A 13,025-nucleotide genomic window follows, 5' to 3' on the forward strand; every position below is an offset into this window, starting at 1 on the left:
ATAAGAAATGCTAAGGAATAAAGGCAACTAGTTTATGAAAATCAACTGCAGTGAACTCAGGAAATTTATTACGGGAAAGGTAAAAAAAAAAAAAAAAAAAAAAAAAGTTGGGGGAAGGATTACTTAAGGGTTTTTTTTTCCACCTTTGTTTAGATAAAACTCATTAGAAACTCAAATCCCAGATCACAGGGTGTATTTGCAAAGAACATATCCAGCCCTAACTGGGCTAGTAACTGCTTCAAGGGCATATCATAAATAAGCAGAGAGTCTGAAAGGAGAATGTAGGAAACATTTTAAAAAGCTAATACAAATGGAAATCTACCTTTTAAAGTTCTTGAAATCTGCATTATGAACCTGTACGTCATTGGAACCCTACCTTTAAAAGACCAAGTAAGCTTGCTGATAACAAAATTTTATTTAAACAGTCAGAGAGCATCACCTAGGAATTGAAACTGATGGTTAGATAGGAGGTGGAAGAGTAAAATAAAATGATGAGTAAGAAACTGACTAAAGGGAAGACATCTCTGATTATGCTGCACAGGGAAGTATCTGGCTAGAGAACAGAGTTCTTCCACATAAGCAGCAGAAACATGCTCATCAATTTTTCTTATGAAATGTGAAATGTCAGTGAGGTGATGTCAATATAGAAAATTCCTACGCACAAAGAAACAGAGGGACTTTGGAGACTAAAATAATAACAACAGGGTGAAATGCAATACTAATGAAGTGTGCAAAGGCATGCCCACAGGGAACAAACAAGAACCTGTGATACAAGCTGAGAGTTCAGACACAGCTATTCTGAGACACAATCCCAGAATGATTCCAACACCTGTGACGCACCTTTGAAAAAGATGACTGTGACCCTGAATACCTCAGGCTAATATATCTGTATTTTTATTCCAAATTCTTAGACCTTAGCCAGAATGCTACATAAAATTCTAGAAGAATTTCGACTAAGTACAGCAAACTGCTAGTACAATAATCATGGAATTGTGGTGGTCTTTGAACAATGACATTATCAAAATAGATTCCTACTAGGAAGGAACATTGAATACTTATAGTAGTGACTCCAGCCCACATAACAGACAACACTTTTTTTTTTTTTTTTTTTTTTTTTTTTTTTTTTTGCATGCACATCAACAGTTGCAAAAGTAGCAGGAGGAACAGTTACCAACAATTCCATGTTTCTAGTCACAAACTTCATTAGACACTCACTATATTTGTAAAGGTTATTACTTACAGACTTTGACTCTTCTAAATACTATAGTTCTAATAAATGCTTTGTTATACAGTTTGTAGCAATTTAACACTATATAATAGACTTGGATATGGGGATTTCAAATTATTAGATTTATTTGGATGAGTTCAATAAGAAGCTGACAGAAAAAAAAAAAAAACAAGTAGGAGGGAAAGAATGGCTGAAGATGAACCAGTCCTTCATAAACATTTGTGAATTATTAGTGAACAAACATAAGTATTAGTACCAACATTTCTAACTCTGGTCTCCACTGACAATAAATTACTTTTAGGTATAGTAGAAGAAACCAGTCTTGTCTTAAGAACAGGGGATCACCATGATAGGATGAGACTCTACACAGCATACTGTGTGCAGAACATCTAGTGCTGTAAAACTCTTTTCATCTAGATATCTTATTCTCAATACTAAAATAAATTCTGTTTTAAAAAGTTGCTCGGATCACTGTAACATCTTGTCACTGGCTGCTAAAGAAAAGAACGACAGCTACCAAGGTAAAACAGAGCGTAAGAGTGGTTGATATATTGACATGAGATATGCTACAGTCCAGGGCCAACCCTGCAAATAAGACAACTAAATTACATCGTGGGAAGTTACCCCCCCCCCTTTTTTTTTTTTTTTCATATTTGAGAGGATTAACTCATAAGTCAGAAAGGAAACACATGCAGGCAGCCCTGCAACTGTAATGAGTCATATTTCAGATATATTGGAATCTCTGCTTCTCAGCTGTGACATCTCAGAGGCAATATATCTCAAAATGAATTACGATTCTTCAGCTAAAAATTCAAGTAACTATCAGATGTGTGACTTGTTCCTGATCTTAGAGTACTCACATCGCCATCTTGCATGAAGCTAAGAATAACTGCAATGTTATAAAATGCTTCTCAAAAAATCAAACTGTTTAGTAGACAAAATTCAATCCATAAAGAATTGCATGTCTAAGTCTAAAAACAGTCCTCCATTTTGACCTTCTATTCTAATAGCTGTACTGTAATTCTAGTTAACTCTTATTCAAAGACTTCTCAGTTGCCTTCTTCTAACATATCTATGGTGCACAAAAGAATTCTAAGCTCTAAACTAGAATTTCTCCTATTCTTTATGTTATGTATGGACACTTTAATTGTAAAGTGTGAAAATAGTTGAAAGTCTAAAATTTGTGAAAATGCATCTAGAAATGTATAGATGTATAAAGATGCATAGCTGAAATGCTTTCAACTTTTAATCCTCTAATATGCAGATAAAAATAACTGCCAGAGAATATTAACATAGATACATATGACAGAATTATGTCAGTATTGCAACTTGGCTTAGATTGATGGCCATTTTTTAAAATTTGTAGCATTGCTACACAAAACTATCTACATACCTTTACCATCATTATTTTCTTGATACTGAGGCTAGACCATATCAGGAGAACTGTTTCACAGTACCTTTATAATTAAGCACTCCTCAGCCGTCCTCTCGGTGTGGATTGCTACTTGCTGGTTAATCTTCAGGGGTGGGGATCTGGGGAGGCAAATTTATGAAGGAGAAAACTAGGTTACTTATCAGTAACTGGAATTCTCTGAATATATTGCCTCCACAGATCCACACTAACCCTCCCTCCTTGCTTTAGAACTTACAATTTACAATAGCTGGATTAAAGGGATTGGGTACTGTGATGCTAGAAAACCCTGTCTAAAATAACTTCATGAGTCCATTGAGGCAAATTACCCGTTTGGATACTTGCTCTAAACAACTTCAGGATTCACATATAACATATGGCTTTATGAAAATGGATTTGCAGCAGTGACATCTCAAAGGTGGAGTTAACTGCCAAATGATTAAGTTTCTAAAATCCCTCAAGCTGTGTGCTTTTGTTTCTTTCTTTTTCTTAACATATATTGAACCTGAGTCAAATCAAATGTTTTTTTGCTTTATTTCACTGAATATATTGAAAGCATTCAGAAAACTAATCTATTGTTATAATTTTCAGAAATCCCTGCTGAGCTTTTTTTAAGGAAAAAAACCTGCATCATCTCCAATTTCAAAAAAGATAATAAAGAATCCTATTTCTGCCAGGTCTACCCTATTTTTCAGAAATTCAAGAGATGCTGTTGGCTTAATCCAAGGATAACTAAACTGTCTTTGTTTTTATCAAATATATATGTTTTTTATTTTGTAACAAAATTTATTTGGATTTTCATAGAATTTGTTGCTAATTTGTGATAATAACAGGAAGTCATTGCTATTAAAATACATGTTATCTTGTATTTTACTATTTTAAGGAATTCTATACTGTTTGAAGTGTACATTCTGTGTGGTTAATGTAAGGATAACTAATTTGATAATAAGATTAATATAAAATATGTTTATTTAAATGGATAAACAATTACACAGAGAGCTTCAAAGTGCTTAGCATCCATCCCTGAGCAGGATTATTTACAGGAATAGATTAAATAAAATTAAATATTCCAATTTTGGCTAGGAAAAAGTAAAAGGTTAAAAAACAAAAACAAAGCAAAAAGCAACCCAAACTGCAATTACGAAAGGTTAAACATACAGAAGACAGATATATCCTATCTTAGTCCCTGCAAAGCTTCCTGTAGGCTTTTTCCCATCACCACTGCACACATCTTTCACAGCTTTAACCATCTCTCTGTAGATGTGTACAGATGTATCTAGCTAACTTTTCTCATACTTTCCAATCCTGTGCTCCAATCTTTCAAAGATCGCTTTGAATGTCTCATAGCTAACCCAAGTTCCACACTGCCAACCCCAAATTTCTTGTTGGAATTCCATTCCTCTTGACTTCTTCCCTTCCTCTTTGTGTGAGCAAACAGATAATATTCCAAACTTCTAGATTTAGAATACAGATGTCATGATTTGCTTTGACGGGATGGAGACCCCAACACAACATGGATGATGATGCATTGTAATGCACAGGGAAAACAACCCATCCCTGACTTCTGTAATTCAGTCCCCCCAAAATCATTCTGGAATTAATGAAATTGCATGACAACTGCATCTTGTAACTGCAAAAGTAAGTTCTCTAAATGACACAAACTTTTTTTTGAAATTAGAGCTTTGGCATCAATTTTAATCAATTTAGATATGATTTTGTAGGTTAAAAAAAATACCACAGCCAAACACGCTTGCCATTATTCCCTGAACAGTGCTCCACTTCCAACTCATTAGGGGCAAAAGTCTACAGTCTATAATAAAGTACACAGAATCACAGGTTTGTTGAGCCTGGAAGATCTCTGGAGATCATCTAGTCCAACCCCCCGGCTCAAGCAGGGTCATCCAGAGCACGTTAGACAGGATTGCTTGTCCAGAAGGCTTTTGAATATCTCCAAGGATATTCACACAACCTCTCCGGTAATCTGTCCCAGTCCTCTGTCACTTCCACAGTAAAGAAGTTCTCTCTCACATCTGGATGGAACCTTTTGTGTTTCAGCTTATGCCTGTTGTCTCTTGACCTAACACTGGGCACTGCTGAACAGAGTCTGGCCTGAAGTTCCAAGTGTCAGGTTACAGGAAAGTTTTTAATGGCATTTTTTTTTTTTTAAGGTGAAAATATTACAGGAATAGTATCTCTTAAGAATAGATATGGCTAGATAAAATCTGGCCTTTATCAGTCTCATTGAAAACTGATTTACTGCTCAGCAACAGTTTTCAGATTTTAAATCATGTTACTGCTCCTGCTTAGAGCAACAGGAATCCTGCTTCACAAATAGCAGACCACTGTTCTTGTTTCATTCCTTGCCAGTACTTCTCCATTTAGAGTTAAATACTCTCTGCCTCTCCTTGTGAAAGTAAAGATTTAAGACACCCCAAATGTCATGGCAATTGTTGCATCCTATCACTAACACATTTTTTTTGCCTTTTCGCAATTTCTATGTTTCTTGCTTTTATCTGATCTTACTTTTTTATTTTTTAATTTCATATTTTTCCTACATCTTTACTGTTGCTATTTTTGCAGTGTTTTTTCCTATACCATAGATTATACATCTTTGCTTTTATCTTCATAGAGTGCTTTAGTTCCTGTATGTTCCCATTCAGCATTATTATTCCTTTTCCCTGCTCATTTATGGCACCATCTCTGTTCACTGGAACTTCCCCCCCATATTTATCTATGTTCATTCTTCATTCAGGGAGAGTTCTCTCCTCCCTTCACCATGCAAACAGGAAGAAGGATAAAAGACAGTGTAATGTCTATTATGGCAACGTTTACTGAAATCACAGCCTCTCAGAAATGTTACCAATTGTTGCTTTCTTCCTTCACCTGATTGCTAGTCCACTTGAGTCAAGCTAGATAAATGTGTATCTGAATTACAATAAAGCACTATGCAAGTTTCATAATATCGTACTTATACAACTATTTCAAATAAATCTATCATGATGATTTATGGCCAAAAGAAGGTAAACAAAGGTAATAAGGAAGAACAATTTACAGATTTACTGTGCACACTTCCCTTTCTTCTTTGTTATTTTGGCTTTATTTTGACAGGAGGTAGACAGATTTGAGTATAATGAACCTTCAGAAGGGATATCCAGGAAAAATTCGGGGGGAAAAAAAAAAAAGAAAAAAAGGAAACTATATTGGAAGGAGATTAGTAGAGCTGGGACATACGAGCTCTAGCTACAATGACTTCGAAGGGCAACAGAAGATATATGGGCCTCCTTATTCCTGCACTTTTAACCTGACTCAGCCAAGTGGCCCACAGTAAGAAATAATTTGATGCACGGTAGAGATCCTTAAGCTTGCAATCTAATTTAAAATAAGTCCACATGAGTCTACATAAGCTTCAGAAAACGTACATTACTAGACTACTAGAGAACCAAAAGTCATAGGTTCTTACACATTCATTTGCTCTGAGTCTAGCAAGCAAGAGACATTATTTGACAGAAATTTGACTGATATCCCTCAAGTGATGTAGACTTCCAAACTGTTATTTTACTTCGCTTCTTAAGAAAATAAAGCTTTCCTTCTCTCAATGATTTGAGAGATTTTTAAGCAATCCACAATTCATCTAACTAAAAAAAAGATGACAGACAAATGATACTATGTAGTTTGCTCTTGACAATTTACTACTGCAAAAATGAAAATAATTCAAGCAAATCTAGTAAGACAAATATTCCCTTGAATAAGTTCAAGTGCTATTCAATTGGAAACAATCCAGCAAGAACAGAGACATTCTCAGGATGTGGTAAGAGTACGCGTGTAATCAAGGAGAAATGAAATAATTCTTTGGCGTGAAGACAGGAGGCCCACCCTCCTGCATAAGAAACTGGAGGAAAGGACCGAGCACAAGCATAGATGCTGAGATTTGTTGAGTATGTCCATCATCTTGTTTGAATCAAAATCCTTGAAAGTTATTGTCCAAAAATAAATAAATAAATAAAGCAATTTAACAAATATGAAAGAGGGGGGGGAAAGAAGTCAAATTACAATACTAAAACCAGATCTTAACACTTATAGATTTTGTTTTTAGAGATACCGAAAATTCAGTATGAGGTATGGCATGTATGTAACAGCTTGGGGGGGGGGGGGGGGAATGTGCCTTACACTTGCCAAGGGTGCTTTTACCTTCTCTAATCCTTCATACTTTTAACTTGTCAGTTATGATGATTTTGTTTCAGGGCATCATTCCCTTGTGCTGCAGAACTTTATGCACCATCACACACTGCAGATATACTATATATATATATATATATATATATGTATGTATATGTGTGTATGTATGTATGTATATATATATATATATATGCTATAAACAGCTTTGTATGTTTTATAAATTAAGGGAATCTTCTATCTGTATTTCAAAGGATAAAAAATAGACCTGGACTTCAATCCAGTTCCTGTGGAAATCTGTGGAAACTTGCTCTTATCATGAATACAACTTGTAATCAAAAATATTATTTCCACATTGCCATAAGGATGTTATTGCTTGCTGTACACTTAAACAAATAAAAATACTACCACCACCACCACCAAAAAACACAGCAAACTCCTTTTCTTACTCCTTAAGCAACATACCAAACCAAACCTAAAATTCTTCAGTTTGAACCAATTAGAGTGTTATTTTGAGCTCTTCTTCTGGGGACCCCTAAATAGTCATGCTGGTTCAGAAAATGATTGAAAATGGATGGACTGAAACAAAGAGAAGAGGAACAGAGTAAAACTTCAGTTGTGAAAACCTCACAGATCACAAGGGAACTACAGAGCTACAGTACAGAGTATTGCACAGAGTATTTAAACCTATTCTAACTTCTAGGTTGGGCTAGCAGCCACACTGTGTTACATCCTCCAGTGGAGACTAACTCAACACAGGTGTTCTTGTTTAGGCAATTTTGAGAACTGACCTAACCTTGCTTTGTATTTCATCTTTAGACAACAAATTCTTAAGGAAGTATGTAGAGAAAATAAATCTGTGATGCTTTCTTATTAGGATGCTAACATCGGTGATATACAGAAAATTCTCTCAAGGCGCAATGATTTTCTTTAGGGACAATTACACTTTTAATTTAAGTCTGCATAAATCTTAAATCAAGTATTATATAGATATTACATAAGTACATTCTAAAAATGGAATTATATATGGTTATATGTTTCTACATATACATACACACAACCTTAGAAGTCTCATTTTCAAACGTTTATCCTCATAACCAATAAGCTGGACACAAAAAAGTAGGGCTGTTTAACAATAGAAGTGTTTGATGTACATAAAACTTCGTGTGTTAAAACTCTACATACAGAGGAAAATGGAATGTCAAAGTTTAGTAAGATTTTTCAGGGGGAAACTGTCAGGAATGGTAAGTCCCAAATCTTTATCTTTTTCTATCTCAGCTGCTAATTTTTACCTGGATTCAGATATTTATGTTTTTCCTCTAAATACATTCTGAGCAAGCAAACAAGTAATGTTAGAAGCCAAAAATCAATCCTTGAATCACCATTAAAAGCACAGGTATACTAACGCTTTACATTGAACTCTTAATGGTTCAGTCAACTCTATGAATGGAAAAAACAGCATATAAACGGTTTAGATACAGTTTCATACAAAAAAACACAAGCCACAGCACTTTTGCATACTCACTAGTTTTGCACTGACAAATGCGGCAACCATTTTGATCCAGCTTGAAGCTGTAGATACAGTCTTTTTCAGTCAAAGTGCAGTTCACCAAAATCTCACAGGTGGGTGGACCTATTGTGATGTATGTTGGTTCTGAAACGTAAGAAATAAAACACATGAATAAGTCTGAAATTACTTTAGTATTTTAATTACGTTCACAAAACGTACGTGTTACACGATGTAACAGTGCAGAAAATCATTTTTAATTAACGTTGCTTCTGATTAATGAATATTCTCGATAACTGTTGAACAATTCACAAAACTGAGGCTTTGTTTCACAGCAATGAATATGCATCGTGTAAACAGTATAAAGCAGCATAAAAATTGTAAAACTGCATAACAGGTAAAGAAACTAAAACTTTTCTTCACTAAATAGCTCAGAGTAAAATCAGCATTCCTGCACATTCATTTTTAAAATGAATGTAAGATACCTATTCTTCCCTTTCTTCTCTTCAAAATATTTTTTAAGACTTTGCTGCACAGATTCTTATACATTAGAAACTGAATAGACAGAGTTTTCCCCAATTCTTGGCAGACTGATTGCATCGAGTTGCAAATCAAAGCATAAGAGTCAGTGGATCAGATCTTTTGTGAAGACAACCATGCTTCTTCTGAAGTTTAAAGCAGAAGAGAGTTTGAATATGAAAAGGAGATAAAAGATGTACTGCCTGTGAAAAATCTCTTCAAGTCATTTAACAGGACTAACCACTGAAGACATCACTTCTCAGTCTACTTTGCAACACTAGGTCATGTTTTTTTAAAGTAGAAGACTATATTACCATTTATTAAGCATTTATGTACAGTATAATACTAATTTTTGGCACCATTTAAATACATAGGAATATGAAATCTGATCTAATATATATGGCAGCCAGAAGTGTTCATATGTTTTAATAAAAAAGTTATTAGAATAAAAACAATACCCAAAGACATATGAGAAGAGCAAGCAACTTCAGCACAACCATTGTTAAATGGGACATAGGAGGAAAGAAAATATATGGTTTCCTCAATGACTTTTTGCTGTGTGAGACTAATTCTGATTATTTATTAAGTTATTTATAAATAGAATTCAAGCACTTGAGAAAAATGGAATTAATAGTTATTGGTATTATTAACAATATACAAAGCATTTAGGAAAGATGAATTGAATAATCTTTAAAAGAAAACACAACTGCTTCTGTCACTTAGTTTCACTGTTTCAAAATTGTTTGAATTTATCCCTGTTCCTCTTCAATAAATGAACATTTTAAAACAATTACATTTTAAATAAACTCAAAACATGAATCTATATATTATGAAGTATGGAGAAGTGGTACTAGCCGTGAGGGCAATAAATCATAACATGTTTTATAAAGCATGCTTTTCAGGGACTGATGGCAACATCTCACTATCTCACTTCCCTAACCTGATACACTGAAAGGCAAATTTTGCTATCCTTATGTAAACGTAGCTAGCCTTCAGTCTTAGGCTAGGAGTAAAACACTGATCAATATTTATGAAGTTGTTTGAAATGCACAATGTCAACCAAAACACAAAATCCTGCAACTACTGGTTTCATACCCATCATGTAACTTTTGTGCCCATGCCCTCCAGTCAAGCGAAGTTATCCACTTAGAACAATATTGCTTTCTGCCTCCATTGTCCTTGGCAATTTTCCAATTTCTTAGCTTCCTCTAACACTGCTCTTCACAAAAACTTACGACAGTGGCTGAACATTTTTAATCCCTTTTAGATTAGCAGCTAAATTCAGAGTTTGGAGGAAAAAAACAGCATGAAAGGCATTACAGCGACCTTGGAAGACTTCAATCTTAATCTCAAGGGTCAGGCTTCAGATTCCTCACTTTGAAACCTTCAATATAATATTAAAACTTTACTCATTACTTGTGTTATTTTTGTAGCAAAACTCCTGTAAAATCTGTACACTTTTTATATAAATAAAATGTCACTAACAGCTCTGCTCAAATACAAGCCGGAAATTGAAGTAACGGCATTTCTGTGTCTGTAGACCCCTCAAATCACCTGATTTAAGTTATAATTATTTCAGATTTTTCTTTCTTTCTAAAAGACAGACCATTAGGTGGTGAGAGAAGTGAGAGATTTTAAAATCTGAGTTACTTATTTCACAGCTCAAACTTTACTACCTTTGAATGGAACTGTAACCTTAATGAGCAATTTATTTTAGAAGCCACAAGTCTCCAAACCAAAATTTTTTTAATTTCTGTGAATTCTCTGCATTTAAGTTCATTCAGTAAACTGCACCTGATAATCATATGACTATCTAATAAAATTTGCAATTTCTAAAATCTGCAACTTCAGCAAACCATTAATTTAGGTATCCAAAACAGTGATATGTACTGATAATCAAAAATTCCATGTATTATTCATACCAGTTCACCACACAGTCTATAACCCACCTTTGGAAAGAAACTGATCTGTAACACCTGTACCTATTCTGAAAACTTCCTTTCAACGAACATTGGAATTGGAAGATGTAGTGAAACTTGTGAAGGCCATATGAAAAGTCTTTCCACCAATATGCTTCCCATATAGCATCAGCGCTAAGTCTGATTTGTCCTACTTTACAACATTCCCTTTACTGCACTGCATTTTCCTGCTGAAATGCAGTTCATCAAACAAGTCTACAGAGAAACAGAACTGTTTTATCCCCTTTCACTGAAGTTCACCCCTCAAAATAAGTTTTCTTTATATTCAAGTATAATTCCAATATCTATAAAAAATCAGTGAATATTTGTTGTATTTTTCTTGCTAAGCTTTCAAAATTGTCCTTTTATGTTTTGATATTCTTGTGTCTGGGACATAAGATACAATAATTCTGAGATACTACTTTTGCAACTTGACACATTCAGTAGTGCAGTATTTCTTCCTAAGGGCAAAATTAAACCATTGCTGTATTAGCTAAAAAGATTGTTGTCAATCCTCTGTTTGTTTTAATATTCTGTTATCTTCCACTTTTGCACCTGCTCTCAGCATCCTGAGCATTTCCAGACAAGCTTACAAACACATTTTTTCCCCTCCTGTCCCTGAAGGTAAGCCATGAGATACAGTAATTTTATATGCATGCCTGCTTCTCAATGAGCTGCAAGTAGAGGACAAAAGAAATTATTTAATTCCCTACCCCCACATGTGCAAAAATGCAGCTGGGGAGGGGGAACTATTAGCCCTTTTCACTTCACTAGACAAGACTCAACAAATAAGGCCAGCTCTGCTGTTGCCAGGCTTCTGGCTATTTGAATAGGCAGATAGTAGTTAAGCTTGAAAAAGCATGCAAGACCACATGATCGGAGTTAGGCTTTCACTGCTGCACTTGGTAGAAAATGCAGAAGAAAGATCTAGTGCACAAATGAACGGACAATGGGTAGGAAAAACATGTGCTGTTTCTGTCTGCATGCTTTATAACAATAAAACTATATTGTAGAAAGACAGGGTGAAAAATGTACTGAGGAAAGGATTGAAGAGAGGGTCTGAATGGAAGGACTGGTCTTTTTAATAATCACAGGTTTTGCTGGTGCAAAATGCTTATATTTAAGGTTAACTGCAGATTTTTATTAGAATATCTTGTTTCCACATACTCTTTGAGTTTGAAACCTTTTATGTTGAACTTCAGTGCAGAGCATTTTTGTTTGCTTGCTATGAAGTTAATAAAAAAAATTTGAATTCATTTTTGAGACTCTTTTATTCCACTATAAATACTCTTCAGGTAATGAAGGAAATCATAAAGCAATCACTAAAGCAGGGAAAAAAAAAGAAAAAAAGAAAAAAAGAAAACAGAAGACAATATCAAACTTGGTGCCTGGATACAATGCCATAAATAACATTTTCTTGACATTCAGTTAGAGAGGAGAAAAGAAACAAATTGCAAAGTATCATCATATAAACTGTTAACATTTAATCATATTCTAATTAAGCTGTTATACGATATCACTCTACTCTCTTCCTCTTCAGTTCAGTACGAAAACGCGATGCTGTTCTCAGGCTGAGGTTGCATAGATCATTCTATGAAACCCAGACCCACTTGAACCATCAAACAAAGCATAAATACGGATACAAAACAGTTACAAACCTGCTGTTTTACTTAAAAATCACTTTGAAAGTTTTGAAATCCGGAGCAGATAATTCAGCCACTGATGGTCAGCCAGTGTGACTGGCCCACTGAAAAAAAACGTAATGCACATAAACAAATCCCCAAATCTCATTCATCTCGGTTTGAAATTGAGGTCTTGGAATAATGCTCAACAGAAGTGTTTAGAAATTGAGAGAAACTGATGCATCTACCTTTCAATGAGATCAGGAAAAGAGGAAGTTTAAGTACCAGCATTTCATTATACATAAAATTTGAATAATTATCAAAAGAAGAAAAAGCCAAAAGTCTAGAAAATCAAAACAACAACAACAACAAAAAACCCAATTTATTGTAGTCATTATTGACTTCTAGTTTCTATCACACTGTTACTGCATCCTGGGCTGCACCAGCAGAAGCATAGTCAGCAGGCTGAGGGAGGTGATCTGTCCTCTCTATTCAGCACTTGTGAAACCACAACTGGAGTAGTGTCCAGCCTTGGGCTCCACGGCACAGGAGAGCCACTAACATACATGAGTGAATTCGGTGCAGGGCCACCAAGCTGGTCAGGGGG

General features: G+C 34.9%; 1 protein-coding gene across 1 annotated transcript in view; it reads right to left on the reverse strand.

The window, feature by feature from the left end:
• CRIM1 (cysteine rich transmembrane BMP regulator 1) overlaps positions 1–13,025 on the reverse strand; it is a 196,659-nt gene that overhangs the window by 34,459 nt on the left and 149,175 nt on the right. Inside the window, 1 exon segment of the mRNA XM_062572090.1 lies at positions 8,338–8,466. Within this exon segment, the coding sequence (XP_062428074.1) occupies positions 8,338–8,466 (129 nt within the window).

This window comes from Rhea pennata, chromosome 3 (assembly GCF_028389875.1).
Source record: "Rhea pennata isolate bPtePen1 chromosome 3, bPtePen1.pri, whole genome shotgun sequence".
Taxonomy (NCBI): Eukaryota; Metazoa; Chordata; class Aves; order Rheiformes; family Rheidae; genus Rhea; species Rhea pennata.